This window comes from Sorex fumeus, unplaced genomic scaffold, assembly GCF_029834395.1.
Source record: "Sorex fumeus unplaced genomic scaffold, SorFum_2.1 ptg000043l, whole genome shotgun sequence".
In the NCBI taxonomy this organism is placed as follows: domain Eukaryota; kingdom Metazoa; phylum Chordata; class Mammalia; order Eulipotyphla; family Soricidae; genus Sorex; species Sorex fumeus.
Genome location: NW_026606100.1, coordinates 3900198 through 3919852, shown reverse-complemented (window position 1 = coordinate 3919852; position 19655 = coordinate 3900198). Strand labels below are relative to the sequence as shown.

Sequence of the window (19655 nt, the reverse complement as noted above, 5' to 3'; positions counted from 1 at the left end):
AAGCTGACCTGGTTTACTCATCAGCACCATATATGGTCCTCCAAGCCCTGCCAGGAATGACCGACCTCTAAGTGTAAAGCCAGTCGTAAGTCCTGAGCATAGTGGAGCAAAATAAACAAAATACAAAAAATAAATACTTCTTTCCCTCTCTTTTCCTGCCCTCCCTTCCTTATATGCTCCAATATCAACCTGACAAAGAGAAGCAGCCCAAATAATAAACTGGCAAATCAACTGTCAACAGGAAATATTCTGATCATCTCTGCCTGGCTCTAAACACCTGAGAGTAGTCCAACCTTAATAAATGGCCCCCAGGGGCTGGAGCAATAGTACAGCAATTAAGATGTTTGCCTTGCCACATAGCCGACCCAGGTTTGATTCCTGGCATCCCATTTGGTACCCCAAGCACCACCTGGAGTAATTCCTGAGTGCAGACCCAGAGTAACACCTGAGTATTGCCCCGTGTGACTCAAACAGCAAAAACAACAATAAATGGCTCCACCTGAATTTCAGCTGTACCACAGGTGGACAGTACCCTAGGTAAAATCCTATTTTCTTCCCCAGAAATTGTTATAGAGTGTTCTCAGTCTCTGTCAATGAACAGAAACATACTTTCTGGAAGCTAACAACAGTTCTCTTCTGCAAAGTACATGAGGAAGTGGTAAAAGTGGGGTGGGGGGGAGTTGTGCAAAGACAAAGATGCAAGATGATTTTGTAAATGTAAAGTTGGAGGAAAGTAGTTGCCTTGGTCTATTTTCTAGTTCCTAGTTCCAACAATATCTAACGCTTTAACTATTTCCTGTCCCTATGGTATCTCTGAGAAGGACTGGATCTTGGATCTTAATTATGAACTTCTTAATTTCTATAATCTGAATCCCATGCTCCCTTTCACTTCTTTTTAAGTATCAGTTTATATACCGCTCTATGAAATCCTCCTGTACACTTTCCCAAACTATTTTATTTCCACATTTAAGAACTTCTGGTAGCACTTTGCACCTCATCATGCTCAGTAAATATTATCTTCCTACTAGGCTATAAACACCAGAAAGTATAAACCATGTATTTTATGACTCTGAGTCTACATTCTAGAACACAGATCAAGAATACACTAAATTTCTTAAATGAATAAACCACAGAAATTGGAGGGGGGGGGAAATCAATCAATATCGATCAAATTACCACTGGTATCTTCCTGATAAAAAATGAGTTATTTTGACCCTACATCCCTCACCACACCCCGCCCAAGTAGCCCATTTTTCCTCCTGCTATCTCAACAGGTCATGAACTAAAAGTGATTATTTTATGTAGTACAAAAGTACAGCAAAGCCTGGCAAGCTACCTGTGACGATATGCCAAACACAATAACAAGTGTCACAATGGAGATGCTACTAGGCCCGCTCGAGCAAATCAATGAACAACGGGAGGCCAGTGACAGTGACAAAAGTGTACTTGTGGAGAAGAGAGCCTAGAATAGTTTTTAAAATAACCAGTTTTGGTATCTAGACAATCTCAGTTGTTCTATATAAGTTATCTAAGACCTGTTTTCCTTATCAGTAAAGTGAAAACAGTACCCCAAAGAAGATAATAAATTACAAAACCAAAGCACCTAAAACAAGGCAAGTTTACAACTAATGTTAATCAGGTGGTCATGGCATATCCAAACACCCTGAACACAAAGTTGGAAGCAGTCCGTGAGCACCAATCTAAGTATATGATACCCCTTCTGCCACACCCCTGCAAAATAACTAAAACGTGATAAGCAGAAGATAATGTATTTTGTTATTGAAAACATATTTTTCTCAATTCAGATTTCTCCATTAAGTACTACTTAAGAACCAAACAAAACTAATATTCTATCACTTCCTATATGACACCTCTAGTTACTGTCCTTAGGCAATTTACCTATCTTAAGTTTCCTCCACCCAGATCCTCCAAATTCCAGTAGGCAGGGGTCACACCCACCAACTGGCCCCCTGTCGCCCTGTAATCCCATCAACGGCCAAGACTCAGAGACTATAAAACCCAGCTCCTTATTAGCTCATTCCTTTGGACAAACTGGCAGGCTACCGAATGTAACCTGCCCACATCTGGCAAACTCCCTGTGGCGTACCCAATATGCCAAATACCAGTAACAATGATGGGTCTCATTCTTCTAACCCTGAAAGAGCCTTGAACATGGCACTTTTTAAAAAATCTCAGGGCTAGGACGAAGGAGACATTACTGGGGCCTGCTCGAGGCAATCGACAAACAACAGGATGGTCGTGAAGTTTCCTCACAAGATAACCAACCATCTTTATAATGTGGTGATTAGGATTAATTGATATATCTAAATCAAGGAAAACAAAATGGAGAATGGCAATTCTACTAGTTTGCCACAATCACTAAAGGTTCCCCACAATCAATAAATTTCTAATGATTTATATCATTAGAAATGGGCATTTTGGTTTTTATATATATTTGGTTTATATATATATACACACACACACACACATAGATGCATACAAGGCTCAACTATCAACAACATATTAGTAATCTCTTATAGAAGGCCTTAATGGCTCTTGGGTGAAATACAACCTTCACACACTTTCTTCCAAGAAACCTTTTTTGGATCATTTTTAGCTGATTATTCATAACAAGCAGTACAAAATAATTATTTCGGTTCTGCTTTGGGGGCAGGGGTTGAGGTTAGGGATGGAAACATCTAAAATATGGTGGTAAGAAGGTGTAATGGTGGTGGGATTGGTGTTTGAATATTAAATGTAATCAAATACTATAACAACTTTATAAAAATGAAATAAAATTTAAAAAAAGAATCTGTACATTGGGGTTGGAGCGATAGTCCAGTAGGTAGGGCACTTGCCTTGCACACAGCTGACCTGGGTTCAAACCCCAGCATCCCATATGGTCCCCCAAGCACCTGAGAGCAGAGCCAGGAGTAACTAACCCCTGACCATCACCAGGTGTGACACAAAAAAAAACAAATGAACAGGGGCTGTAGCGGTAGTACAGGCGGTAGGGCGTTTGCCTTGCAAGTGACCGATCCAGGTTCAATTCCCAGAATCCCATACGGTCCCCCGAGCACCGCCAGGAGTAATTCCTGAGTGCAGAGCCAGGAGTAACTCCTGATCATCGCCAGGTGTGACCCAAAAAAATAAATTAAATAAAAATAAAGAAAAAAATGAACAAAAAAGAATCTGAATATTCATCCAGCAAGACATCATTTACATTAATTTTTATCTCCAGCTTCTATTTCACTTATAAATTTCAAAATGACCACTAGATATAGCCTAAATGAACATAACAAACTTAACCAGTCCAAACCAGAACACACGACTACTTCCTAACAAACCTGTTCTACCTACAATATTGCTTCTCTTGGATGAGAACACTTGCATCTACCCAAGCACAAATCAAAAAGAATAAAAACAACTAACGGAGTGGATGGGGGGAGGAGGGGGAAGGGATGGTCATGCACTGCTGGTGGGAATGTCACTGGTCCAACTTTTTTGGAAAACAGTATGGACACTCCTCAGAAAGCTAAGAATTGAGCTTCCATATGTCCTTGCAATTTCATTTGTTGGCATCTACCCTGAAGGTCCCAAAACTCTACCCTGGACACAACCCAGTGTCCAAGAACAGATGACCAGATAAAGAAACTATGGTACAACAACGAAATAATCAGATCTGAGAGAAAATTAAATTCTATAATTTGCTGCTATGTGGATGGATCTGGATCTGGAGAAGTATCATGCTGAGTAAAGTTCTTCAAAAGGAGAGAGACAGATACAGAAAGATCTCTCTCATATGTGGGATATAAAGAAGCATACTAAGGTAATAACAAATGCCCAAAGGCAACAGAAACTGATAACTAGTTTCTTGTAGGAAGCTTACCACAGGGACGAGAGGCTAAAAGGAGGGTTATTCAGACAATGGTGGAGGGAAGGGTACACTCTAATTGAGGGTGTGGTGCTGGAAAGTTTCATTTATGAAACCCTATTAACAGTATTTTAAACCATGATCCCTAAAATTAAAATGTTAAAAAAAAAAGCCAAAATTCCTAATGATTTGATTCAGGGAAAAAAAAAAAAGTTTAGTGTCTGGAAGGTCTTAAAAACTTCTGGAAAGGTAAAAATATTAAGCTTTTAATGTCAACACCCAAATATTAATATTTCAACTAAAGAAGCCCCCCATAGAACCAGCATTATTCTTCATTATTTGTTAAATGCTAATAATGCACTATGGAGAGTAAGTACGCCAGCCAACTGACAAAAGTTATCACCTGAACCCACAACTTCAATTCGATCATACTTGTATTTTACTTAGAAAAGAAAAAAACATATAAAAGGACTCAGCATTTCATCTGAGAAACTTAGGTCTAATACTGACAAGTCTACCACAGTGATAGAAATAATTATCCTTTCTTCAAACTAGTAAAAATCTTTGGGGGCAAGAAATCCTTTGACTTGATGTATCCTTAAATCTAAAGATTTTCTCAGGGCTGGAGTGACAGCACAGCGGGTAGGGCGTTTGCCTTGCACATGGCCAACCTGGGTTCGATTCCCAGCATCCCATATGGTCCCCTGAGCACCACAGGAGTCATTCCCAAGTGCAGAGCCAGGAGTAACTCCTGTGCTTTGCCAGGTGTTACCCAAAAAGCAAAGAAAAAGAAAGGGAAAAAAAAAAGATTTTCTCAGAACGAATTTTAAAAGTTCTTTTTTTAATTTAATGCTAAAGAATGTGATAGGCAATTGTTGACTTACCAGCAGGTGCAACAACAATCACAGGTGTAACAGAAATAATGCTGGGGGAAGTACTCTGATATTTTGTAGAGTCTTACTTCTTTTAAACCTGACCTAATTTACTTAATTTATACTCCTAAGCCTGTGAATCTAAAGCTGTATATTGTGAAACATTTTGCTCCTAAAGAAAAGGAAAGCAGGGCCTGAGCGATTAAAAAAAAAAAAAGAAAGAAAACGAAAGCAATCAACATTCGAGCAGTATTTATTTTATTATTTTAACTAGTATTTCTACCTAAAATACATAATAAAACATGCTTTCTACTGGCATTTCTAAAATTATGATCATTCAAGTTCTGAACGCTTTTGAAATAATTTGCTAGTGATCATAAAGTAAAGTACAATTCTAAAATGATCAGTCACCGTCCTTAAAAGCAGAGGGCTGGCGAGACCAGTACAGAAGTGAAGGCGCCTGGCTTGCACACGGCTGACACGGGTGAGATCCCCCGACACGGCAGCCGGTCTCCTGAGAACTGACAGGAGTAAGCCCCGGGCACCGCGGGGTGTGGCCCTCCCCCTCCCCCTCCCCCTCGAGAAGAAGAGCGTTAAGTGGAAAGAGCTGCAAGACTGGAGATCGTATCAGTCTACAATCTCCAGCCTGACCCTTCCGGAGTGAGACTTCAGGAACTGGTTTCACTCAGCAACACTCTTCTCAGAAGAAGGAAGGCGGCATTTTTCCTCCTGCAGGGCCGTTGCCCGAATCAAGCAAGGTGATGCCTGTCACGGGTGTCCAGGAAGTCCTCAGCCGTCTTCCTCGCAGAAGACCCGGGCGAGGCCGGTGTGAGCGCGCGCTGCACACCCGGGGCCAGTCCCTCCCAAGAGCGCGATCCGGGGCTCCGCGACTTTCCCAGGGGCCCGGATGGCCGCGCGGGGGAGGGGCGGGGGGCGGGAGCCCGGCGGCCCGCTGACAGCGACCGCGCGCCCCGTGGCGACGCGCGCCGAGGAACGCCTCTCGGGCCCGACCGCCGCCGCCGCCGGCTCGGTAACGGCCCCCGTCGGCCGCGCTGGCCTGTCCTTCCGGGAAGGCCGACGGCCCGGCACCCCAAGCGCGCGGCCGGGAGCCACCTCGAGACGCGAAGCGCCCGCGGCGCGCACCGGGGTCCCGGATGCGTCCCACAAAGCCTGCGCGGGAGCGGCCCCGTTCACGCCACGGCCGACGCCGCTGCGTGGAAGCCGCTGGCGTCAAGACTCGGGCGCGGGGAGCAAAGGGCGGCGCTGCCGGCGCGGGGGGCGGGGGGTCCGCGAGGAGGGCAGGCCCCGGGCGACGCCGCCGGGCTCCGACCCAGACGTCAAAGGGGGGACGCGACACCGGCACCCGGCGGGGTGGGGGTGGGGAGGCCCCCGCCGCCTCCCGGTGGCCCGAGGCCGACCGCTCGCGCGGGCCCGGCGTGCGGGGGGCAGGGAGGGTCCCCGCCTCGGCCTCCGCCTCCACCCCGCCCGCCAGCGCCGAGCCCGGGAGCGACTCGCGCCACCTCCGGCCGGGTCGCCACAGGCCCCGCGCCGACTCCCCGCCCCCTCCCCCACCCCCTCTCGGGGTCGGGGTCCCGGCCGGCGCCGCGCGGGAGGCAGCGCCCGCGGCGGCCCCGGGGCAGGGAGGCGCGGCCCGGCGCGCGGGCCGGGGCGGACGACACTCACCACACCATGCCGTAGGCGCCCTCGCCGATGTACGAGAGGTTGGTGTAGCGCGGGCCCACATCGAACACCTGCCCACGGACCATCTCGGGGCCCGCGCCCGCCGACGCCATGTTGGCTGACGGGCCGCCGCCGCCTCCGCCGCCGCCGAGCTCGGCGCTCCGCGGCCGCTGCTCGGCCCACCCCGCGCCTCCCGCAGGGGCCGCGCCGCCGCTGCTGCCGCCGCGGCCGGGGACCAGCAAGGCGCCAGGAAAACGCCGCTTCGGAGAGCAGGAGCAACCCGCGTCGCCTGGACCGACCGCCCGCCGGACTGACTGACTGACTGACGGGCGGGCGGGCGGGCCGGCTGGCGGAGGGAGGGGCGCGGCTTAGGAAGGCGCCGGGGCGGGGCCGAGCAGCGTGCGCGCGGATTGGCTCGCCGCTACTTGTGGGCGGGGCCTCGGGCCGGCGGAAGCGGCCCGCTCGGGGCGGAGCACTGCGGCGGGCGGCCGAGGCGGCGCCCTGCGCGGTCACGTGCGCTTGCGGAGGAGGCGGCGCGGGAGGCGGCGGTGGAGACGCCGAGGGACACGGAGGCGGCGTTTGGGCAGAACCCTCCCGAGTGGGCCTGGGAGGCTGTCGGGAGCGGGCGGAACACGGAGCCGATTCAGCCAGAGGGGGACTGCGTGTGAAGAGCGGCAGTGTCCCGCACACAGGCCGCTTCCCCGACGTACCGCGCCCCACAACGCAGAGTTAACCCCCCAAACGACCTGAAAACCACCGGCTTGCCCGAACCCTCGAAAGACATTTGCATACTGAGAAAGCGGAAAACCAGGAAGAGGACTCAGAGCCACAGTTCAACGGGTCAAGGCTTGCTTTGCACGAGAGAGGCCCAGGTTCCATCCCCATTAAGTAGCACTGTCTCCCAGCCCCGCGGGGCGTGACCCTTAAAACCAAACTGGGGGAGGAGAGGAGAGAGATTACCGGGTTCGGGCAATTCTCAGGCATGCAGGTGACCCCAGTTGGCCGCTTTTCCTTCCAGGGACTCATGGTTCCCCAGGAGTGACCTCCATGGGGTCGAGGTTTCTTGAACAAGTATTTCCTCGAAGCTGCATTCTAGGGTAGGAGATGGTGGGATATTTACACGTGTATATCAAGTATTCTGAGGGCTGGAGCGATAGCACAGCGGTAGGGCGTTTGCCTTGCACGCAGCCAACATGGCCGACCCGAGTTCGATTCCTCCGCCCTTCTCGGAGAGCCTGGCAAGCTACCAAGAGTATTCGATATGCCAGACACAGTAACAACAAAGTCTCCAATGGAGACATTACTGGGCCCGCTCGAGCAAATCGAGGATCAACGGAAGGGCCTTTACCTTTACCTTTCCATCCTAGATGCCCAAACACAGGCAGTCTTAAGGGGAAGTAAACAAAAGTCTTTTATTTTAATCCTGGAAAAATAGGGCTAGAGATATAGTGGACAGGGCACATGGTATACCTAGGGCCACACCAGTAGTGCTCAGGGTTTACTTCTGACTCTGAGCTCAGGGGTAGCTCCTGACAGGCTCAGGGAACCATATGGGATACAAGGGATTGAACCCAGGTCTTCACATGCTAGGCAACCTATCCACTGTACTATCACTCTGGCCCCTAGTTCCAGATTTTAAAGACATTATGGTCATGGGTCTAACCACTAGGACCATTAGTTATTCTATCAATAAAAGGACATTACAGGAAATGTAGTATAGCAGGTAAAGTGCTTGCCTGCACAAGGCCAACCCAGTTTTAATCCCTGGCATTCCATTATGATTCCCGAAGCACCACCAGGAGTAATTTCTGTGCGCAGAACCAGGAGTAACCCCTCAGCATGCTGGGCTTAACTCAAAATATACCCAGCAAAAAAAAGTGAAAAGGGTTGGAAAGATAACTCAAAGGGCTGAGCCCTACTTTTCATTCAGGAGACACAGGTTTGATTCTAAGCACTGCATGGTTCCCTGAGTACTGCTGGGAGTGAATCCTAAGTACCTCCAGGTAGGACCCAGAGCACCCCCCGGTTGAAAATAAAGTGGTCAAGATAAATGGATAGCATCAATAGCATTAAAACCATAATAACCAAAGTAGAAGCAATGACCAGAGCAATAAAAAGCAGAGTTGATGATGTGAGAGAGTAAATCAGCAATACAGAACATAAATATAAGAAGAATTTGAGATGATGTAACGTTTTTGCAGAGGGACCTTCCCAATCAGTATTTAGGGGCTCAGAAGGCCACTCCCCAAGATTACTGGCCTGACTGTGTGGGCTTAATTCAGTGTTTGAGTTAACAAAGTGGTGCTTCCCTGGCACAACAATGCCCTGGGGCCATGCACTTGAAGGGATCAAACTCAGGGCCTATAGCAGTATTTCCCAAAAGAACAATACTGTCCCCTGGTGGAGGAAAGTGGGACTGCCCAAGTGGGGGTCAGGGTTGGGGAGGCAGTAAATTTAGTTGTAGTTGGAGATTATTTCTGTATGTGTTAAGAAGGTAGATTTCCAGGGCTCCACGGAGCACAGAGTTAAGATTTTTTTCTGAAAAGGTGATGATAGGTTAAGTAAGTTTGGGAAGTTCTGAGCTAGAGCATGCAAGGCATGTGTTCCGGATGTCTTTGGAACTTTCTCCCTGGTCCCAGTGATAGAGTTCTTAAGAGAAAATAAAGAAGAATATCATGGAGACATAAATTAAAAGCATCTCCAAAAAGAGATGAAGCCTATCGTGATGGGAGCCGGAGCGATAGTACAGCAGGTAGGGCAGTTGCCTTGCACATGGCCGACTTCAAGTTCGATCCCCAGCACCCTTTATGGTCCCCTGAGCACTGCCAGGAGTATTTCCTGAGTGCAGAGCCAGGAGTTACCCCTGAGCAGAATCGTAGGTGTGAACCAAAAAGGAAAAAAAAAGACCCACCCATAAAACAAAAAAGACAGATCATGTTGGGACTAGAGAGATAGTACAGGTCCCCAAAGTACTGCCAGGTGTGGCCCAACCTCTCTGCCAAACAAAAGAACCAAAACAGATCATGCTATGCAGTATACAGATGAGGAATTGGAATGCTATCACCTGCAATGTAGATAATGTTACAAACCAGGAGTCTAGGAGTGACCGTGGCAAAAAGTAAAGTGCCTTGAAAGTGAGTTGGGGGACTGGAGAGGTAGTACAGAAGGTAGGGTGCTTGCTTTGCAAACGGCTGATGTGGGGTCAATCCCCAGCATCCTGGATGATCTCTTGAGCATCACCAGAAGTAATTCCTGAGTGCAGGGCCAGGAGTAACCCTTTAGTCTCACAGGTATAGCCCAAAAACAAACCAAAGAAAATGAGTTGGGTCCCCACTTGGGTCCCCAGTCTCACCTTCATGCACCAAGTATAGTCTGGATGCTCCAACAGAGTGTTATCTTAGCACACAGCCTAGTGTGTGCCAGAACTGCAAGCAACATGTGTGTAACCCCTGGAGAACACCACAGTCAAAAGATGTGCAACCCCCATGAGCATCACACCTAAATAAGTGTATCCCCGGGGAGCACAGATGCAAACACTATGGCTAACGTGTGTGATCCTTAGGTGAACAATACAACCACGCTTGTGTGATCCCCAACCACTACAACAATAGGAAAGCGAGAAAGAGAGAAAAAGATTCCCTGAGCACTGCCAGGGTGATTGTCCTGACCTCTGAGCACAAACTGTCAGGCTTTCACTACTGGGATGTGCACTGCTGGGTGTGGTGCCCATAAAAATAATATCACAACTCGACGTTACCTCAATAAAAATTTATTTAGAGGCTGGAGAGATAGTACAGGAGTAAAGGTGCTTGCCTTGCACACATGTGACCTGGATCTGATCCCTGACACCACATATGACCTCCCAAGCACTGCCAGGAGTGATTCCTGAGCACCAGTGGGTGTGGCCCAACTAAAAAAATTAGGGGCTGGAGTGATAGCACAGCACGTAGGGCATTTGCCTTGCACCTGGCCAACTCAGGTTCGATTCCCAGCATCCCATATGGTCCCCTAAGCACCACCAGGAGTAATTGCTGAGTGCAGAGTTAGGAGTAACCCCTGTGTATCACTGGGTGTGACCCAAAAAAAAGCAAAAAAAAAATTGACCAAAATAACTATGAACCAAATAAATACAAAATACTCTGGAGTACTGCAAAAAAGATGCCATCTTCTAGGAAATCACTTGATCACTTGACATCCCATTACTCATCAATTTGCTCAAGCGGGTTCCAGTAATGTCTCCGTTCATCCCTTGTTGCGTGCTAATGTGGCCCAATGGCATCTGTTCATTCTAGGAACACGAAGAGCCTCAAACCGATTGTTCAGGGTCTTGAAGAAGAAGTCTGACCGTCTCATAGCTGGGCAGCCACGTGATCTTTTGACGTCCCATGGAATCCAGTCAGTAATGGCTCTAGTCCAGCGGTCGTCTCTAAATCTCATAATGTGTCCAGCCCATCTGATTTTCTACACTTTGGCAAACGAGACAGCGTCCCTGATTCTTCACTGTCAACGAAGGTCAGAACTCCAGATTCTTCCTCTCATTTGAGTGAAGCGTGATACTCCAAGCATAGCTCTTTCAATTCCTCTTTGGGAGACCCGAATAGCGTTCTCATCCTGTTTTCATTGGGTCCAGGTCTCTGAGGCATATGTTAATGCAGGAAGAACAGTGGAATTGAAGCTGAGCTGGAGGTTCTTCATCCTCTTAGCTATTTCTTCGATGCTCTTGAAGGCGTTCCAAGCTGCTCTCTTCCTCCTGCGCAACTCAGGTGCCAGGTCATTCGTCATGTTGACTTCTCGACCACACCTTCTACAAGATCATTGTCAGTGATTTTAATGCCAACATAGGACTGAGAAGATAAGCCAAAGAACTCTACATTGGGACCCATGGCCTAGAATGGAACAAACAGGGTGAGAGACTATCTGAGTTCATCATGTCGACCAAGACCATCCATGGTAACTCACAGTTCCAGAAGGCCAAATCTAAACGTTGGACATGGGAATCTCCCAGTGGACGGTTCCACAATGAAATTGACCACATCATATTCAGTCAACGGTCTTGCCTCACTGATGTTGCTGTTGTCCCAAAATTCCAAACGGGATCTGACCACTGTCTCCTTCGTGCAAATTCTACTTATAGGAAATACTGCAGCCAAGGTGTGAGGACCTTCAGCAAGCATTCTGTGTCACATAGCAACCAAGTGAGTGCAACACCCCCAGATATCACAGTGAAACAATAGCAGCTGGAAGGGAAGGAGGAGAACAACTACTATTATTGGAGACCTGGAGCTCTAGGATAGCGGCCATTGCTTCCTCCTGAACTCTTAGAAGCAAAATGTTTGTTTACCTTTTCTTTCCAATGTTTAAAAATGTTGGAGCAATAGGACAATAGGTGAGGTATTTGCTTTGCACATAGCCCACTCGAGTTCAATCCCCGGCATCCCACATGGTCCCCCGAGCACTGCTAGAAGTGATCCCTGAACACTGAGCCAGGGGTAACCTGTGACCATTGCCAGGTGTACCCCCCCACCAAAAAAATGTTCATTTGTTTGATGGGGAGCAGGCTGGAGTGATAGCACAGCAGGTAGGGCGTTTGCCTTGCACGCGGCCGACATGGCCGACCCAGGTTCAATTCTTCTGCCCCTCTCAGAGAGCCCAGCAAGCTAACGAGAGTATCTCGCCCGCACTGCAAAGCCTGGCAAGCGGCCCGTGACATATTCGATATGCCAAAAACAGTAACAAGTCTCACAATTTGTTGTGAGATATTACTGGTGCCCGCTCGAGCAAATCAATGAACAACAAGAGGACAGTGCTACAGTGAGGGGGAGCACACCCAGAAATGTTCAGGGCTTATTCCTGGCTTTGTGCTCAGCCATCAGTTTTGGCAGTGCTCAGGAGATTATAAGCAGTGCTGGGGAGTGAACTGGGATCTGCCCTGTGCAAGGCAAGCACCTTATCTCTCCAGCTCCTCTTTCCAATCTTTTTAGGCAAATTTACAATACTGTTAATAATAATTTCAGGCATACAATGTTCTGACTCCACACCCACTTAGAATATTTACTGATTATTCTTCTGCCTTACAACATGACAGACTGGAGAGGAAATGTTGCAATGTACATTTTTTGTATGCTTTAATGAAAATAGGGGGCTTCCAATCAAATTCATTTTTTGATCTTATCAATTTATTGTAACTTGTATGGCTCTGATAAACAAAGTTCCTGCACCTTTACCACCACCAAAATGCCCCAGACCCTCTATCTCTGTCCTTATGTCCCATCCAGTTCACCTCTTTCTTCCTCCCCTCTTCCAAACCCCACTGCTTGGTAATCCAGGTTTTATCATCAAGGCCAAGAGTTTGTGCTCATTCGATATGGTCACTTCCCTTTTATGTCTTGTTTTGGTTTGGTTTGGTTTGGGGGCCATACCTGGAAGTGCTCAGGGGTTACTCCTGACTTTGTGCTCAGGAATCACTCCTGGCACTTTTCGGGTGATCATATGGGATGGGAGGATTGTGCAAGGTAAGTGCCCTACCCACTGTACTATGTCGTCAGCTCCTGTTTTATTTCTTTATATACCACAGATAAGCGAGACCTTCTGGTATCTGTCCTTCCTCTGACTTATTTTACTTAACATGATGCCCTCTAGTTCCATCCAAGTTGCAAAAACCTGCAAGACTTCATCTTTCCTTATGGTTACAGAGCATTTTGTCATTTATATACACCAGCTATCTGTTGTTGGGCATTTGTATTGTTTCCATATCTTGGCTAGTATATGTAGCACGGCAGTATAGGCATGCATATATCTTCTCAAATTAATGCTTTGTGTTCCTGGGATTGGTCTAATCTCAAGATCTTTAAACCACTTTAGATGAGCTTTTCTTTTCTTTTTTGCTTTTTCAGGTCACACCTGGCAATGGTCAGGGATTACTCCTAAATCTGTGTTCAATGCCAGGGATCGAACCCAGGTCAAATGTGTGCAAGGCAAATACCCTGCCTGCTGTGCTATCACTCTGGCCCCTGGATAAACTTTCCTGGGAGCAGGAGAGATAGTCCAGCAGGTAAGGCACTTGCTTTGCACACAGCAGCTAACCCGAGTTTGATTCCTCACATGGTCCCCTGAACACCACCGGGAATGAGTCCAGAATATAGCCAAGTGTGGTCCAAAATCCAGAAATAAAAAACAACAAAACAATAAAAAGAACGAACTTTTCGGTGTGAGAGATGAACCCAGTTTTTTTTTTCTTTTTATTTCTTCTTTTTTTTTTTTGACGTGTGGCTATCCAAAACCGGATAGCAACATTTGGTGAAGAGGATTTATTCGCTCCATTTCAGGTACTCAGCTCCTTTGTCATAGATTAATTGTCCATATGTCTACGGAATTAAACTGGGCTCTCAATTTTATTCGGTTGTTTTTATTCAAGTACCGTGCAGTTTTGATTACCATAGATTTATAGAATGACTTAAATTCAAGAAATGCAATACTGCTTATCTTTTTTTCTAAGAATTGCTTTGATTATTTGGGGAGTCTTATAATTTCATTCAAGTTTTAGTAGTGTTTATTCTAAGTCCTTGAAAAATGCCACCAGTGTTTTTGATGGGGATTGCATTAAATCTGCATAATAATTTGAGTACAATATTGACAATGATAAAGGTAAAGGCCCTCCCGTTGATCGTCGATTTGCTCGAGCGGGCCCAGTAACGTCTCCATTGGAGACTTTGTTGTTACTGTGTCTGGCATATCGAATACTCTCGGTAGCTTGCCGGGCTCTCCGAGAGGGGCGGAGGAATCGAACTCGGGTCGGCCATGTTGGCCGCTTGTAAGGCGAACGCCCTACCCGCTGTGCTATCGCTCTTGACAATGAGTACAATATATTGACAATGTTAAAGGTTTTTGTTTCTGTTTTGTTTTTCAAGCACAACCAGCAGTGTTCAAGGATTACTTCTGGCAGCTCATGGGACCATATAGGGTACTGGGGATCATCCTGGGTTTGGCTGCATCTAAGGCAACCACCCTACCTGCTGTTCTATGGCTCCACCCCCAATAATGTTAACTCTTGCAATCCATGAACGTGGAATATTTTCCTATTTCCTGCTATTCTCTTCTGTTTTCTTTCAAAAGTGACTTGCAGTTTTCAGTGTATAACTCTTTCATCTCCTTTGTTGAGTCCTAAGTACTTGATGTTCTATGGACCCTATTTTACTTAATTTTATTGTTTGAAACAGGTATGGGGCTATACTCACTGATACTCAGGGACTATTCCTGATGCTGTGCTCAGGGATAACTCCTGGAAATGTTTGGGGGTCCACATGTAGTGCCAGGAGTCAAACTGGGTCAGTCACATGCAAGGCAGGCACTTTAACCCCTTTACTATCTCTGGACCCTGAAAACTACTTTATTTATTTTTCAATTTAATCACCATGAGATACAGTTACAAAGCTTTTGTGATTGAGTTTCAGTCTTACAATGATAGAAAACCCATCCCTCCACCAGCGTAGATTTTCCACCACCAATGTCCCCAGTATCCCTTCCACCACTCCCATGCCATCCCATCCCCTGCCTCTATGGCAGACAATTTCCTTCTTATTCTTTCTCTCTACTTTTGGGTCTTATGCTTTGCAATACAGATGCTGAGAGGCCCTCCTGTTTGGTCCTTTATCTACTTTCAGCAGACATCTCCCATCCCGAGCGATCCCTCTAACCATCCTGAAAACTACGTTAAATGGATCTTTCCTTTTCATTTCTTTAACTTCTAGTTCATTGTTTGCATAGAGAAATGCTATTGAATTTAACTCTGTTGGTTTATTGTATGTAAGAATGTCTTGACAGAGTGTTTAGCATCATTTATGTATTATTATATAATTTGTGAATGATAGTTTAGCTTCTTTTCTCATTTGATTTTTTTTCTTTTTCTTTTTTTGTTTTGGGGCCACACCTAGCATACTTAGGAATTACTTCTGCGGTGCTCTGAAAAAATATGAAATATGAACTATAGTAAAAAATTGAATGAGCTCATTGGGATCCAGAAAAACTGAAAAGGAGAAAGCAGGCTGGAGAATTGCAGTGATTAAGGCACTTGCTTTGCATACAGCTGTCTGCTGTATAATCTCTGGCACTGCATATGGTCTCCTGAACATGGTCAGTAGTAAACTCTGGACACATCTAAGTGTGGTCTAAACCCCAACCCCCAACAATAAAAAAAGAATTAAAAACCCATTTTCAAGCATAATCCTGAAAGATTCTTAAATTTCTGGGATAAAGAATGAACACTGGGCTGGAGAGATAGCACAGAGGGTAGGGCGTTTGCCTTGCACGCGGCCGACCCGGGTTCGATTCCCAGCATCCCATATGGTCCCCTGAGCACCGCCAGGAATGATTCCTGAGTGCAGAGCCAGGAGTAACCCCTGTGCATCGCCAGGTGTGACCCAAAAAGCGAAAAAAAAAAAAAGAATGAACATTAACAATTTCCAATCAAGAAAAGAATTATTAAAGAGTCTTAAGCTTGTTTTCTTTATATTCATGCTTTGTGGTGATTATACTCCTCCAAAAAATAAAAGCAAGACTGACAGTACTCTAAGGATGCAGCCCTTCTTAAATAGCTTTATTCCCTCAGATGCTGAATTTCTCCTACATTTTTTTTGGGAGGGAAGGTCATACTCTGCAGTACTCAGGGTTTTCTCCTTGCTCTGCACTCAGGAAGCACACCTGGCAGTGCTCAAAGAACCATTTGAGATTCGGGGAATCAAATTCGGGTCAGGCTTGTGCAAGACAAACACCCTACCCACTACACTATCTCTCCAGCCCCTCCTCTTACATTTTTAACTTTGGCTAAAACAAACTCCAAGTTAGCATGTCAAGCTGGAGAGTGCCACATGCTCTATCACAGGTGTTTCCACATAGCCACATGGCCAATGGTTAGCTGCACAAGATCTGCATTCAGACTACTGAAGGTTTAGCATTTTGACTGCTCCAGTCATGTAAGACCTTGGCCTTAGTTTCATCATCCTTAAAATGAAGAAATTACAGTAGAATTTACCTCATAGGTTTTCTGTATGGAGTAAATAAGATGATGTACATAAGGATCCTGGCACATGGTAAGTGTCCTAAATGTTATCTGTCATTACTATCAACCCCACCCAAACCTGTTCCTCACCATGTATCTGTGGCTAACATCACCTTCACCTCAATACTCAAGCTGGAAATTTGAGTATGATCCTTAACTCATTTTGTCTCACCCCAGCCCTCTCCACATCAAAACAATCACAAACTCCTTTACATTCTATTCCTTAATATTTCTAAAATTTTTGCTATTGGAAGTGTCTCCAGACCAGCACCTTAAATCCTAAATCTCTGGCCCCCTGGCACTCTTCTTTTTAAAGCAAGTCAGGGGCTCCCCATTTCACTCAGAGGTCTTTACTGACCCCCTGCCACCCCAACTCCTCCTACACTGCTCTTCCACACTCTGGACACACTAGACTACTCTTGATTCTTTCTTCTTTCTGTCTCAGCACATACTAATCTTTCTCTATTCTTCCGGCACATGTGGACATTTGAAAACTGTGGCATGCTACATCAGAACATGACTTTTCTCCAGAGAGAAAAATCCTTTTGTGGGCACCAAGTAGTATGGTTAGAGTTGGTTTCACTTGTTTCCTTACAGGAAAAGTACACTAACTAGACAATAAACCCTATTCAGTTCCTGTGGCAATTAAGGCTTATTTAAAGATGGGTTTAAGTTATATATCAGTCTCTGCTGAGACAGGTCAGCATAAGCCAGGCCCAGGGGGAATAATCATTTATGCCTACTGATAACAACTAATTTTTAGAAGCACAAAGCTGAGAACTAGGCTCTAGGAACACAGTGAGGCCATTTTAAACCACTGTCAAAAAGCTCTCCTTGAATGGCCAGGTAGATTCTGGATTTTTCTTCCTCCTCCTCCTCCTCCTCCTCCTCCTCCTCCTCCTCCTCCTCCTCCTCCTCCTCCTCTTCACCTTCCTCCTTCTCCTCCTCTTCTTCGTCCTCCTCTTCTATTTTTCTGCTTTTTTGAGGGTGTTCAGGACTTACTCCTGACTCAGTATTCAGGGTTCAGACCTGGTGGTGCTCAGGGAACCATATGTGGTGCTGAGAATTGAACCTGGGTCAGCTGTATGCAAGGAAAGTGCCTTAGCTATTCCACTGTTTCTCCAGTCCTTGGGTTTTTCTTGTCTAAAGTGGTGACAATTCGTGCTCGCTTCGGCAGCACATATACTAAAATTGGAACGATACAGAGAAGATTAGCATGGCCCCTGCGCAAGGATGACACGCAAATTCGTGAAGCGTTCCATATTTTTTGAGATTAATACCCAAGAATAGCTGAGATCAGCACCAGGAGGATTACTCCATAATTTAGAGGCCAGCCGGGTATTCTAGGGGAAAGAGAAGGGAGCAAAAAATAAAGGGTGTTTGGAGGATCCTCCCAGGAGGGGAGATGCATGTCGAAAGTAGACTATGGACTGAACATGTTTGCTACTCAATGCCTCTTTTGCAGACCACAACACCCAAAACGAGAGAGAGAACACAGGGGATTGCCCTGCCACAGAGGCAGGGGAGGATGGGGGGATGGGGGTGGGGGGGATATTATCCATGGTGGTGGAAAATGGGCACTGGTGGAGGGATGGGTATCTGATCATTGTATAATCGAAACTCAAGCACAAAAAATAGTAAATCTACAACTGTACCTCTGGTGTTTCACTAATAAAAAAAAATGGAAAAAAAAAAGATTAAAAAAAAAGAAAAGAAAGTGGTGACAATTCACATGTCTTCAGACTCTTAGAGAATAAGGGACATCTTGTAGAATCTTAGAAAACAATGTAATCTGGTGATGGATTGCATGCTTTGCATATGGTTACACCACCCCGCCTCACCCCCACCCCCACAACATCACCTCTTCTGCCTATTAGCTACAACCCAATTTTCCTTTCACGAACTAAAACTTCTGCACACTGATGTGGTTTAGAGTGTTGCTCTCACCCTTAAATCAAGAGTAAGATTGTGACCGTAGGGTCTGCAGAGTCTCCGGTGTTGGCTCAGAGGTTGGGTGTGCAATGTGATCCAGGCCAATGGCAGTTCAAATTTCTGCACAAACAACTGGGAAAGATAGGGCCACACCAGTCAGTAGGGGACCTCCAAGCCACATTCCACAAATTCTGGGAGACCATGTGATGCTGGGGTGCCTTCCATTCTGCTGGAATAAGGACAATGAATATGAGTCTAAGGCCAAACATGCCATGAAGTGAGAAAATGTCTTCTGAAAACAATGATGGGGCAGAAAGCCGAGTTCAGAGACGGAGAGAATTTCCTGATGACATAGTCTGAGACCATATTAATTGAAGCCTGGACTTTCCTGCTTGATGAGCCACTATCTTTGGTTTCCTGAAGTCAATTTGGGTTGGGTTTCTGTCACTTGAAACCACAAGAGTTTCTGACTAGTATCCTCCCTCTAGTTAGCTCTCTTTTCTGTAGAAATTGCTCAGAATTGTACAATAAATAATTAAGAAATGAATCAGAAACCCAGGAATGATGAAATTAGAGAAAAGAACTGGCAAAGAGCCTTGAAACTAAAGATAGAGAGATTACAATAAAACACAGCACTTGAAACTGATGCTGCTAAGTTGAAATAATTGTTCTTGCTTTGCTATGGCAACAAATTCAAAAGAGAAAAGTAGAAAAAGAATTTTTAAACCAGGGATTTGGGCCTCAGACTGATATAATGAAAACCATAGACGAGGGACCAGAGTGATAGTACAGAAGGTACAGTATTTGCCTAGCACGCGGCCAACCCAGATTCGATCCCCAACATCCCAGATAGTCCCCAGAGCCCTCCAGGAGAGATTTTTGAATTCAGAGCCAGGAATAACCCCTGAGCATCACCAGGTGTGGCCCCTAAACAAACAAAAATATAGAAGAATAGATGATGGAAAAAAGCAAGGATCTAAGTCCTTATTTTAGATTAACAAGGAGAAAGTTCAGTTTTCAAAGTGGTATCATTTTGGGGCTGGAGCAATAGCACAGTGGGTGGGGTGCTTTCCTTGCATGCAGCCGACCCAGGTTTGATCCTCAGCATCCCATAAGGTCCCCTGAGCACCACCAGGGGTAATTCCTGAGTACAGAGCCAGGACTAACCCCTGTGCATTGCTGGGTGTGACCCAAAAAGGAAAAAAAATGGTATCATTTCATATATATTTTTCAATGTGAAAGT

The 19655-nt window shown here is 46.1% G+C and overlaps 1 protein-coding gene and 1 non-coding gene across 2 annotated transcripts in view; one reads left to right on the top strand and one right to left on the bottom strand.

Moving 5' to 3' along the window:
- The window catches only part of MAPK1 (mitogen-activated protein kinase 1), a 90808-nt gene extending 84035 nt beyond the window's left edge, over nt 1–6773 (bottom strand). Inside the window, exon 1 of the mRNA XM_056120790.1 lies at nt 6430–6773. Coding sequence (XP_055976765.1) covers nt 6430–6539 — 110 coding nt within the window. The 5' untranslated portion in view covers nt 6540–6773. The remainder of the gene's footprint in view (nt 1–6429) is intronic.
- A 10868-nt stretch (nt 6774–17641) lies between these two features.
- On the top strand, nt 17642–17748 carry LOC130029998 (U6 spliceosomal RNA). Its single transcript, XR_008793430.1, has one exon. It is a non-coding gene; the product is annotated as a U6 spliceosomal RNA (small nuclear RNA).
- The last annotated feature ends 1907 nt before the right edge of the window (nt 17749–19655 follow it).